At 41.3% G+C, this 12,610-nt stretch overlaps 2 protein-coding genes across 2 annotated transcripts; both read left to right on the top strand.

Moving 5' to 3' along the window:
- The first annotated feature begins 37 nt into the window (after nucleotides 1-37).
- On the top strand, nucleotides 38-3,198 carry LOC131239221 (UPF0481 protein At3g47200-like). The gene is made up of 2 exons (XM_058236823.1): nucleotides 38-1,497; nucleotides 2,350-3,198. The coding sequence occupies exons 1-2, from the start codon at nucleotides 928-930 to the stop codon at nucleotides 3,085-3,087; spliced, it is 1,308 nt and encodes a 435-aa protein (XP_058092806.1). The 5' UTR covers nucleotides 38-927; the 3' UTR covers nucleotides 3,088-3,198.
- Nucleotides 3,199-8,602: 5,404 nt separating this feature from the next.
- LOC131241389 (UPF0481 protein At3g47200-like) lies at nucleotides 8,603-10,885 on the top strand. Its single transcript, XM_058240203.1, has 2 exons — nucleotides 8,603-9,260; nucleotides 10,069-10,885. The coding sequence occupies exons 1-2, from the start codon at nucleotides 8,697-8,699 to the stop codon at nucleotides 10,801-10,803; spliced, it is 1,299 nt and encodes a 432-aa protein (XP_058096186.1). The 5' UTR covers nucleotides 8,603-8,696; the 3' UTR covers nucleotides 10,804-10,885.
- The last annotated feature ends 1,725 nt before the right edge of the window (nucleotides 10,886-12,610 follow it).

The following is a 12,610-nucleotide window of genomic DNA, read 5'->3' as shown; positions in this document are numbered from 1 at the left end:
ATGCAACCAAACACAGTCTAGAGTACAACGATTTGGTGATTGTTTCTAATTTCCAAGGAAACCTGGATACTGTTTGTTTAATTGCAAGAAAAGTACCCAAACCCCAATGGTACAAATACCATTTGCCTTGAGAGATGTAGAAATTGGATTCTACTCACTTTGTCCCATCTTTATTGGATGAGAGATGCTCTGGCTTCTCCTGACTCTCCCAGCACGTGCCCTTGATGCACGTGTGTGAGAGCTGGGCTTTTCATTAGTTAGATAGTCTCATCATCAAGTGGGGCCGTATGTGAAACTAAATGTTTAATGAAAGTGACCTATGGTCTACGTTCGATGTACATTTGCTACCCATCTGATTGATTATATTGGCTTCATAATCTGTCGGCTTGATGGATGACCTGGATCTCATATGTGTGATCCATTGGCATGTTTTGGTCCAACTCCTGTGAATGGTTCTCAAACCTGTTGAAGCTTAGCCCCTCGGCTTCTGACGAGTGTGACTCAGTTGGAACCGAGAGTCCTCTCTGGACAACTCGGTCAACTCAATAAGACTTAAACTGGACTGAATCAACTAAGGGAGGAAATAACCCTTTGATATTTGACTCATTATCCATTGAATTCTGTACCTGAGTGGATAATTGTGCGTAAAAATGCAGGCTGATGTATTCTTCATCTGGGTCCGCAATGCAGAAGGCAATGGATTAGCTCAATGTACATCTGCAGCACACCTGATGAGTCCTGTCAATGAGAAAATAAAAGTTCAGATAACCACTTTCTAAAGAAAAGAACAACAATAGCAATAACGAGAAGAAGAAAAGAACAATAACAACTACCACTTCTCAAAGAAAAGAACAACAATAGCAACAATGACCACAATAAAAAGAACGGAACAGGGACTTGAATTCTCACTGTAAAGGTGATTGAAAGATGGAAACAATGGAATACAAGAACTGGGTTGTCAATGTTAAGGAGGAGGTCGAACGTATGAGTATCTCCAACGAAGAGGAGATCTGGAAGAAGCATTCCATTTACAGGATACCGACGTGGTGCGCGGATCTCAACCGCAAGGCTTACATGCCTCAGGTGGTCTCTTTTGGGCCCTACCATTATGGCGAGACCCACCTGAAACCCATGGAAGAACACAAACGTAGGGCTCTCGTTCACTTACTCAAGCGAACAAACAAGCCCATTAAGCATTACTTGGCTGCAATGAAGGAAGTCTTGCAGCAGCTGATGGACTCTTTTGAGCAGCTTGACGAGGAATGGAGGGATAGTGAGAAGTTCCTCCTGCTGATGATTTTAGATGGGTGTTTCATGCTCGAGATCTTGCGCTCGGCTGATGAGATCTCCAACAACTACGCTTCCGACGACCCGATTTTCGGCAATCATGGTAAACTCTATAATATGCCTTTAATCAGGAGAGATATGCTGATGATTGAAAACCAGGTTCCTCTACTGGTGCTGGAGAAATTGATAGCTGTTGAAAAAGGAGGCAAGGTGAGATTTTCTTATTTATTTATATCATGGTGATCTTGATCATCTTTTTGGTGGGTCCCACATCGATGGAAGACCATACCAAAAGTGATTCTAGTAGTCTGATTGGCCTTCAAAAATGATGATCAGAAATCTAATCAGTGGCCCGAAGTCCATGTTTGACAGGGCAGATTGGATGGCTAGACTTGTTACGTTTGTTTGGTTTTTGTATAAGTTCAATCCGAACCATTGATCCAATTTTTTTTCATGGTCTGATGTTCATGACCATCTGTTTGGTGGGCCCCACATTGATGGAAGACCATACCAGAAGTGATTCTAGTAGTCTGATTGGCCTTCAGAGCAAGATCAAAAGTCTAAGAAGTGGCCCAAAGTTCATGTTCGACAGCAAATTGGATTGCTAGAATTGTTACGTTAGTTTTATTAGTTAAATTATCCTTATCCAAACCGTTGATCTGATGCCCCTCACTGTGTATGGCCCGTGAACCAAAATTCCGTCAGATTAAAAGATCCTGGCTGTATAAAATTCGGCTTTCTTTTAGTTTCAATATGAACCATTGTGTAATTTTCTGACATCCTATCGAAGGGTTTGGATTTATCTAATTTGCCAATTTCGGATGCTTTTCAATATTGTCAACTATTTGTATCATCGAACCGTGGGCCCCACATTACCCTCAGTTGTGCAAAACGAAAATCCAAACGGTAATTTACAACCTTTAATACCTGACCTACCAGAGCAACAACCAATCATCCTACCATGCATCCATGAGCGATGTACCTCAATTGCGGATGAGGGTTATTGAAAAAAAGAAGAAGAAGAACTCCTGATACATCTTTTATTTGTTGAACTCCATGCAGAATGAAGAGTACATACACGAGTTGATACTGAAGTTCTGCACTTCCAACGCAAAAGCCACGAATATGGGCCTGGGCCTCCATGTATTAGACGTAGTCAGGAAGAGCATGCTTCACATCCCACATCCTCGGCCCAGTTCTTCGACCACACCGGTACCCTTCCCTTCTCTCCCATCCTTTCCCGCCCACCCAAGCACGGGCGAGATCATCCAGTCCGCCTGGGAGCTCTACGAGGCCGGCATTCGGTTCAAGAAGAGCAAGACCCAGAGCCTCAAAGACATCAAGTTCCGTCACGGAATCCTCAGGCTCCCTGTCATAGTCGTCGACGACACCACTGGTTCCACCTTCCTCAATCTAATGGCTTTCGAGCGGCTTCATGTGGGGGCTGGTAATGAAGTAACGTCATATGTCTGTTTCATGGACAACCTCATTGATTCAGAGAAAGATGTCAGCCTTCTCCACTCCAAAGGCATCATCCAGAATGCTATAGGGAGCGATAAAGCTGCAGCGAAGCTCTTCAATGAACTCTCTAAGGACGCCACGCTCGAACCAGATGGTAACCTGGAAGATGTGCAAAGGAAGGTGAACGACTACTGCAAGAAGCAATGGAACGAATGGCGGGCCAACCTCATACATACTTACTTCAGGAGTCCATGGGCTGCTCTCTCCCTCATCGCTGCCGTTTTCCTTCTGGTCCTTACTGTGCTTCAGACTGTCTACTCTATTCTTCAATACTATTAGATTGTTAATCTGTAATTTAGATTTCTATATCTGTAATTTTCTATTAGGATTTGTTAATTAGATGAGGTAAACCTGATTTTAAATTAGGAATCTTCTGAATATAGTTTGTATTTCCTCATACTCTTATCAATAAAATATAAAGGAATTTTTACCTTAACACATGCCATAGTCATGCTAAAAATGCATGACCCAGTTGTCGTGGATGCGTGTGTTTTTTGCTCTCTTTCTTTGTGGCTTTAGCAGTTCTTTGGCTATCAAACCCACTGCCCATCCATTTTGTCATAGACAGGCATCTCTCCTTCCATTTCAGGTTCTTAGTTGACGTTGGGAGGAACGTGATGAGGTCGATCACTGTCTTCCTTGATGGATAACTACCTTAAATCCACAAGGCTTTCTTGAATTCACAAGAGCTTTCTTGAATCCACGAGAAAAAAGAAGAAAATCTCTAAGGAATTGATTTATTGAATGAATCATAATGAAAAAAAAGGAGTTTAATATTCTTAAATAACCCTAAACAAACCTTAAAACTTAATAAAAAGAGTTCTAATCAAACTAGAAAATAAATTAAAAAAATCATGCAAAATTCTGCTATTTATTGACTTGTCATCCACCTGTCGAGTTGATGGGTTAAAACAATAAAAAGTGTCTAGAGATTTAAACCACAAATTGTCTGATTTTCGACTTGTAGACCTGTTGAACTAGATTTCGACATGTTGGTGAGATCTATCAACCTATTTAAACAGACAAAAATTAGCCAGCAAGCAATATAGAACAATATTTCGAACCACCGTAATATTTTGGCTTGTCTAAACAGACAGAAATCAACCAACAAGCAATCTAGAATTTCTTGCGGAATTTTGACCTTTCGACTAGTTATATCGACCAATCGAACTATGCTGAAATTTGTCGAAATTTCCTTGAGCTTCTTTCGGTTTATGTGTGTTAGAAATATACTTAATTTACGTCCTACATCATTAGTTGATGCAGTGTAGGCCACAGATGCATTTTTAGCACAACTGGACCAAAAGAAACTTGAACAAAAGCGAAAGTATAGTATGTTAGAATTGGATCGAGTCCAACATACGGGGACAATGTAACTAGGTCTCAAGCATGTCTGGTTCTAAGAGATTCATTCTAGATAATGAAATTGTTGTTCAAAGTGTTGACCATAAAACAATCTTAACATTTGATCTGAGTATTGTCCAAAATGCATGACTTATCGATTTTTATGTAATGGTGCTTATGGGGATAACTGACCAGTTACACAAGCCAAAGACATTCATTTTTATCTTTATTTCTTAAAAAAAAGAAAAAAAGAAAAGAAAATCTCCTAATCTTATTCCATCTTTTATTGGATAAGAGATGTGATGATGATGATGTAGAATGGGTCACAGACTCATTAATGGCTAAGATAAATCGAAGAAAAGAAGCTAAGAAGGATCGAACACACTTTGCATAGTTTGACTGATCGACCATTATGGTTGAAGGTCAAAGTTCAATGAGAATTTTCAGAAATTCTAGAATTTTCTCTGAACGTTTTTTGCCTATTTCAACATGTCGACGGGATCTGAACGACTGGTCAAAATTCAGTTCGACAGGTTAATATTTAAAAAATCACAGAATTTCTGGTTTAAATCTCTTTATAATTTTTGGTTGTTTCAACCTGTCGACTCAACTCGACCGGTTGATGATAAGTTGATGGATGTGGGAAAATTGTGCAATTTTTTGAATTTGTTCCCCCTTTCCATGCACACAAGGTGAATCAGCTAATTGCATTGAGTGATTCCTAACATTGGGCTTCCCCAATCAAGACTCGGAACCACCACTGCTCAGAAAGTTCCTCCATTCAAGCGAGTAGAAATCTCATGCACAAACGAATAAACTGAATTGCATCAAGCATTTTTATTCCGACCCCATGACCATATCTTTTTTTATAAAAGAACCGTTTGTATTTGATCATCATTATTTATTTAGGATCTTTAATATATGTTTGTATTTGATGATCTGTCAATAATATTACTCGGTTATTTGTCAACACCATCTTACCACAATTCTTCTCCGAGTGATTGGAAAGTTGGGTTAGTCAAAATCATCTTAAGGACATTGGAAAGTGAGGGTTATTCAAATAAATGCGAATTGGTATAGATGTTTGGATTTCTCAATACAAAGGCTTGTGGCTAGTCAATGAGGTTGATTGTTTCTTGGATATAGTGTGGATAATGCATTCTAGTTTCAGTTTCACTTCCTACCTTTCTGAAATTTCTTTTGCTTGATTAGGGTGTGTTTGGTTGCACCAAATATCATAGAATTTTATGATACGTTGCACCAAATTAAACTGATTAATCATGAAATATTATGATATTTGGTGCAACCAAACATAGTCTAGACTACAAGGATTCGGCGCTGGTTTTTAATTTATAAGCCTAGGTTCACTGCTTTGATTGCAAGAAAGGTATTCAAGCCCCAGTGCAACATTTGCCTCAGGATGCAGAGACATTGGACTCTCCCCCACCTTGTCAGAGATACGATGGCTTCTCACGAACTCTCCTAGCATGTGCCCTTGATGCACATTTGTCAGAGCTGGGCTTTTCATCAGTTGGTTAACCAGTCTAGTCATCAGGTGGGGCTGCATGTGAAACTAAATGTTTAATGAAAGTGACCCATGGTCCATGTTCGATGTACATTTGTTGCCCACCTTTTGATCGTATCAGCCTCATAATCTGTCAGCTTGATGGACGGCCTGGATCTCATATGCATGACCCATTGGCATGTTCCGGTCCTACTGTGCACAACTCGGTGACATGACTCGAAACTTGGATGAGTCAACTCAAGTCGATGAAATTTTGAGCTGAGCCTCTCTTGGACGAGTCATTTCGAGTTGACAAGGTTTCGAGCTTAGTTCCTCAGTTACTGACGAGTGTGACTCAGACACTAATCGAGTCAGCTGGACAACTTGGTCAACTCAATATGACTCGGGTTAACTGGACTGAGTCACCGGCCTGCAAGTTTCTCCGAGGGAGGGATGAGTTGACTCATTACGTCATAACTCAACTCATCGAGTCAGCTGGATAACTCGGGGATGAAAGGAGGGATGAGTTGACTCAATACAGCTTAACTCGACTCATCGAGTCAGCTGGATAGCTCAGTCGACTCAGAGATGAAGGGATGAATTGACTCAATATGGCTTAATCCAACGGATCATATTGAGGGAGAAGGAAAGATGAGTTGACTCAATATGGCTTAACTCAACTCACTGGCCTGCAAGTTTCTCCGAGGGAGGGATGAGTTGACTCATTACGTCTTAACTCAACTCATCGAGTCAGCTGGATAACTCGGGGATGAAAGGAGGGATGAGTTGACTCAATACAGCTTAACTCGACTCATCGAGTCAGCTGGATAGCTCAGTCGACTCAGAGATGGAGGAAGGGATGAATTGACTCAATACGGCTTAATCCAACGGATACTATTGAGGGAGGAGGAAAGATGAGTTGACTCAATATGGCTTAACTCAACTCATCGAGTTAGCTGGATAAGTCGGTTGACTTCTCTGAGAGCGGTCGATAGATTGGACTGTCTACGTGTCTCAATGCAAGGTCCAGATTACATTTCATGGACTAAAATCGTGCTGATCAGATGATCCAATCTATCTTTTTGTGCCTATCAGATGATCCAATGATCTATTTTTGGTTTGGGCTTTTTTTCTGCAGTGCACGTCAAGGTCATTGATCAAATGATTTTTTTCCCCTTCACATATGTGTGATATTTGCATGATCCCCCGTGAATTATGTTGGACCTAATGAACAGTGTAGATCAATGGTTCGGATGTCTATGTGTCCCAATGCAACTAGGACCACTGGATCATTTTTCCGTTATTTATACATTCTTTTCCTTTTTCATTTAATAAGAATATAAGCATTTTACCTTTCTCTTTACCCTCGAGCATCTAGATGGGGAATTATATGGTCCTGTTCATCAGCAATCCTACAGTCAGCAGACACATTGGATTTTCCACATGTGGGGTCCATGGTTCAGTCATCCAAACTGTTGATACGATGGCCCTCCTTGTGGATAAGCGAAGCACGTCAAATCTCCCAGATTGGACGATCAAAACCCCTTGATATTTGGACTACTATCCATTAGATGTGGGCTGTTTCTGAACATGAGTGGATTGTTGTGCGTTAAAATTCAGGCTAATTTATATATTGTTATGTGCAACCGCCATGGGTAAGGCGTAAAAGCGACCTTAGAACAAATCAAACATGCAATAGAAAAACTAAAAAAATAATAATCACCAAACGAGAACGAATCCTCTACAAACAGAAAGTTAATAGAGATATACAACTTACAGATTTGAAAACTCAATTTTTATTCTTTCAAAATCCTCTCACTCACAAGATCTCATATTTTGCACCATTTATTATTTTTATTAATCCTAATCTCACATAAATATGGTTTATATAACTCAGTTATAGAATTAGAAACAAAACAACACACTTGTACAAAATTGCACGATGCAGACTGTCAATTGAACCATCAATTGATCTGACTCTGATCGATGATCTTCGATCGATCAACACCACATGTTCGATTCGACTCAAAAGTGTCTAAAGAGGAAATTGATATTTTCGAATTATCTTCATCGATCCAGCCCTGACAATCGATCAATCAAATTAACAGAACCTATTCAGAGATTCTCGATCTGATCGAAGCTGTCGATAAATTAAAAATCATTTATCTGCATAAGATTGAAGGCACTCAATCAACATTTATTGGGTAGGTCTAGATGCAAAAAAAGTAATGTATTGGCTTAATGTACACATAGCACACCTGATGAGTGGATTAGCCATTTGCCCGTAGCACACCTGATGAGTGGATTATGGTTTTACTGCTAATAAAAATGCTCAAAATGCTCTCATTATAGTTTTACTTCTAATAAACAAACAATGTAGTAGAATTGCCATTGTAATCACAAGCGTAAATAATCATTACTCATTTACAGCCATTAGCTGGCAACGTTAAAGTCTCTTGGCATACATTGATACACCATCCTCTAATGTCTCGAGCTTTTAGAGTAAGTGGTTGTTTGACATAGTATTAGGGTGAAAGAAGTGTTCAAATGCCATGGGCCTGCGAGCAATATATCCTTAGGTTTTTGAGATATCATGATGATACCATAAAAATGTGCGATGATTACAAATTCCTTCACCTGACCTTAGTTCTTTGAGATCACGGGGTGAAACTCTGCACGGGAATATGTTAATGTAATTGGCCAGAACTTACAGGCCCTCGAGGTTGGGCGATGCTCTAAAGTCTTGGCAGTAAGCATTCAATGGATGGTAACTTTCTGGTCCGCTGGGAATGATCTGAACTTTACTTTCGGTGAGAAAATAAAGTGACTTTCTAAGGAATAGAACAAAAAGGCAACAACATAGACTTGAAGAAGAAAAGAACAACAACAATAGCAATACCGAGAAGAAGAAAAGAATAATAACAACCATAACGCGGACCACTTCCGAAAGAAAAGAACCACCACAACAACAACGACCACAATAAGAAGAACAGAACAGGGACTCGAATTCCCACGCAAAGGTGATTGAAAGCAAGAAACAATGGAAAACAAGAGCTGGGCTGTTGATGTTAGGGAGGAGGTCGAACGTATGAGTCTCTCCGATGAAGAGGAGATGTGGAAGAAGCGTTCCATTTACAGAATACCGACGTGGTGCGCGGATCTCAACCGCAAGGCCTACAAGCCTCAGGTGATCTCTTTTGGGCCCATCCATCACGGTGAGGCCCACCTGAAACCGATGGAGGAGCACAAGCGCAGAGCACTTGTTCACTTCCTCAAGAGAACGGACAAGCCCATTGACATTTACAGGGATGCATTGGCGAAAGTGGTGCAGCAGTTGATGGACTCCTACGAGCAACTCGACGAGGAATGGAGGGATAGTGAGAAGTTCCTGCAGCTGATGATTTTGGATGGGTGCTTCATGCTGGAGATGTTGTACAAGGCCCATGGGATGACCGACAACTATGCTTTCAGCGACCCCATTTTCAGCTACCATGGCAAGGTCCATAACATGCCTTTTATCAGAAGAGATATGCTGATGATTGAAAACCAGATTCCTCTGCTCGTGCTGGAGAAGTTGATTGCCGTTGAAAAAGGAGAAGACAATGTGAGACTTCTTTTTTGTTTTTTATAATTTTTTTTCATGGTTAGATGATCCTGATCATCTGTTTTGTGGGTCTCACATTGATGGAAGACCATACGAAAAGTGATACTCGTAGTCTGATTTTCCTTCAAAATGATGATAAGAAGTCTACTAAATGGCCCAAAGTCCATCTGTTGATCCTGACAATCTGTTCGGTGGGCCCCACATTGATGGAAGACCATACCAGAAATGATTCTACTAGTCTGATTGGCCTTCAAAGGATGATCAGAGTCCAAGAAGTGGCAGAAAGTCCATGTTTGACATTGCAAATTGGATGGCTAGAATTGTTAGGTTGGTTTGATTTTTTGTACAAGTAGGGCACATGGTTAAATTATCTAACCCGTTGATCTGATAAGCTGCGCTTTGGAAGCCCTTTGCGCCAAAAATCCCCATGATCGGATGGGCCTCACCGTTGATGGCCCGTGCACCAAAATTTTCCCAGACAGGAAGATCCTAGCTGTATAAAATTCGGCCATCTTCGAGTGTCAATCTGAACCGTTGCGTAATTTGCTGAAATCCTATCGACAACTGTCTAGATCATTGCACCGTGGGCTCCACATTACCCTCAATTGTGCAAAACCGAAAATCCAAACACTAGTTTACAACCTTTAATATATACCTGACTTACCAGAACCACATCCAATCATCCTACTATGCATCCATGTGGGCCCCACCGTAATTGAGTGAGCGATATCACAAACGAGGGTTTAAAAAAAAAAAAAAAAAAAAAAAAAACTCCTAATACATCTTTTGTTTGTTGAACTCCATGCAGAATGAAGAGTTCATACACAAGCTGATACTGAAGTTCTGCATCTTAAACGCAAAACCCATGAAGATGGGTCTAGGTCTCCATGTATTAGACGTGGTCAGGAAGAGCATGCTTCAGATCCGACATCCCCGGCCCAGTTCGTCGACCCCACCCATCCCTTCCCTTCCATCATTTCCGACTCACCCAAGCACAGGCGAGATCGTTCGGTCTGCCTGGGAGCTCTACGAGGCCGGCATTCGGTTCAAGAAAAGCAAGACCCAGAGCCTCAAAGACGTCAAATTCCGTGATGGAATCCTCAGGCTCCCTGTCGTAGTCGTCGACGACACTACCGAATCCACATTCCTCAACCTAATGGCCTTCGAGCGGCTTCATGTGGGGGCTGGGAATGAAGTAACATCATATGTCTGTTTCATGGATAACCTTATTGATACAGGGAAAGACGTGAGCCTTCTCCACTCCAAAGGCATCATCCAGAATGCTTTAGGGAGTGATAAAGATGCAGCGAAGCTCTTCAATTCGCTGACCAAGGATGCTACGCTCGAACCAGATGGTAACCTGGATGATGTGCAACGGAAGGTGAATGACTACTGCAAGAAGCAATGGAACAAATGGCGGGCCAACCTCATACACACCTACTTCAGGAGCCCATGGGCTGTTATCTCCCTCATCGCAGCCGTTTTCCTTCTGGGTCTAACCGTGGCCCAGACCGTCTACAGTATCCTTCCATACTATAATTAATAATCACAGAGGCTAACAAGTATGAATGAGCCATATATAAGTGTGCTTTTTGCTCTTTTGTTCTTCATGGCCTTCGCTGTTCTTTGGCTCTCAAGCTCGACGCCTATCTTTTCGTGATAGGCGGTATCTCTCCTTCGATTTCAGGTTCTTGGATCTTTCTTGTTCATCATGGTCATTGTCTTCTTGTTTAGGAGTGTGGTTTTTAGAGTTCCATGTGCTGGCTCGAGTCCCGGGTTAATTTGCCCGACTTATTGACATCTTCCTCAAGGGGATAATTACTCCGAATCCACTGAACTTTTCTGGACGATTCCTCCAATCTATGAGGGAAAATAGAAAATTAGAAATAATTCAAATAAATTCGAAAATAGATTGGTTGATGATAAAAACGAATTTACAATCCTTTGAATAATGATAGCAAACATACGAAAAGTCTTGGAATCAAACTCCAACTCAAACTCCCAAAAATTTGTCAGTGAAGTAAACTTATTATTTATATATGGTCATGATTTCTACTAGACTTCATGGTTTTGGACCAAAAAATAATAAGCGTCCAATTTGGCCTAACCATGCTATTCTCCTCGTTTTTCAAATCCATTTTCATGTTTGGCATGACTCCTAAAGCTAAAAGGATCCAAATTTATGATAGAACTAAAACTTGTTATAAATAGTAAAAACAAAATAAAAAAGGATTTTGGACCATTGATCTGATGGAATCTCGCAAATCTGGCATGGTCAACCTGGTGTAGTGGGGTTGGTTGGCTAAAGTAGCTTCTCTTACCTGAAAATCATATATGATAGTCATTCCGGTTTGTGAGATATGCCTGTTTTAGGATTATGACGGTCTTGATCACTTCTACCTCCGATCCAGCCTTCTCTAGTCCATCTTGGACATGAAAGTGTCCGCGATCCGCTCTACATCACTTATCCGAGACAATTGAGGCTCGGTTGTACTATATCGGGTATCAGAAGGTAGTATGTTATTAACAATAGAGATCTGTTAATTAGTTATCCTGGACCCAACTGATGACTTCCTGGCTCAATCCAAATCTCGAATAAAGTGGGCCAGATGGGTCACTTTCAAGCCAGCCCAGCTATCCGTTGAGCTAAGTGCTGCCGGAGTCTACAGATGGCTTGGATGTGAGATGAACCTTCTTGGGCCAGATCTGACCCACCATGCGAGAACCCATCCTATCAGCGTTGAATATATTGGGCTGGATTTATCGGGCCTAACGAGCTCAGGTCAAGAATCTTCGCTTATTGGGCTTGATTTTTTGTGTAAGCTGGACCAATGGGATGGATTTGGGTAAGCATTTTTGGCTAGCCAAGCCAATCAGATGAGGTAAGTACAGCCCGAGTCCATGGCCGGTTCGCCCTATCGGGCTGAGTTGCTTTGTCCCACCAAGCAAATACTCACTCCATCCGGCTCACTGGGCTAAGTTACTTGCCTAACGAAATGCTTAAGATAAGGCCCAGAAAATTTATTTATTGGGCCTGAACAATTTGCTGGCTGGCTCCCGTAATCTGGGCCTGGGTCAATATGTCAGGCCCATAAGCACCTACGATAGGATAGGCACACGCTTATATAAACACCATTGTACAAGCGCGTGCGACTGGGTTGAGTGAACTGGACCATTGGTATGAAATGTCTACCCTCAATGGACCATGTCCCAAAAATTTGTCTAGATTAGGAGATCCTGGCCATCAAACCTTCGGCCTCTTCTTCTCTTGAATGCTGACTGTTGCTTTGAATTTTCTGTTGAAAGGTAACCTCCCATGTGAGACTTCTTTTCTTTCAAGCCTTTACTTT

This window comes from Magnolia sinica, chromosome 3, assembly GCF_029962835.1.
Source record: "Magnolia sinica isolate HGM2019 chromosome 3, MsV1, whole genome shotgun sequence".
NCBI classification, from domain to species: domain Eukaryota; kingdom Viridiplantae; phylum Streptophyta; class Magnoliopsida; order Magnoliales; family Magnoliaceae; genus Magnolia; species Magnolia sinica.
Note: the sequence above shows the minus strand (reverse complement) of the source record. Positions and strands in the feature narration are given on the sequence as shown.

Excerpts from the sequence above, each read along its gene's own strand:
- LOC131241389 (XM_058240203.1), top strand. The coding sequence starts at position 8,697 with ATGGAAAACAAGAGCTGGGCTGTTGATGTTAGGGAGGAGGTCGAACGT. Across the intron at positions 9,261-10,068 it reads TTGAAAAAGGAGAAGACAAT|AATGAAGAGTTCATACACAA; the intron begins GTGAGACTTCTT and ends AACTCCATGCAG.
- LOC131239221 (XM_058236823.1), top strand. The coding sequence starts at position 928 with ATGGAAACAATGGAATACAAGAACTGGGTTGTCAATGTTAAGGAGGAG. Across the intron at positions 1,498-2,349 it reads CTGTTGAAAAAGGAGGCAAG|AATGAAGAGTACATACACGA; the intron begins GTGAGATTTTCT and ends AACTCCATGCAG.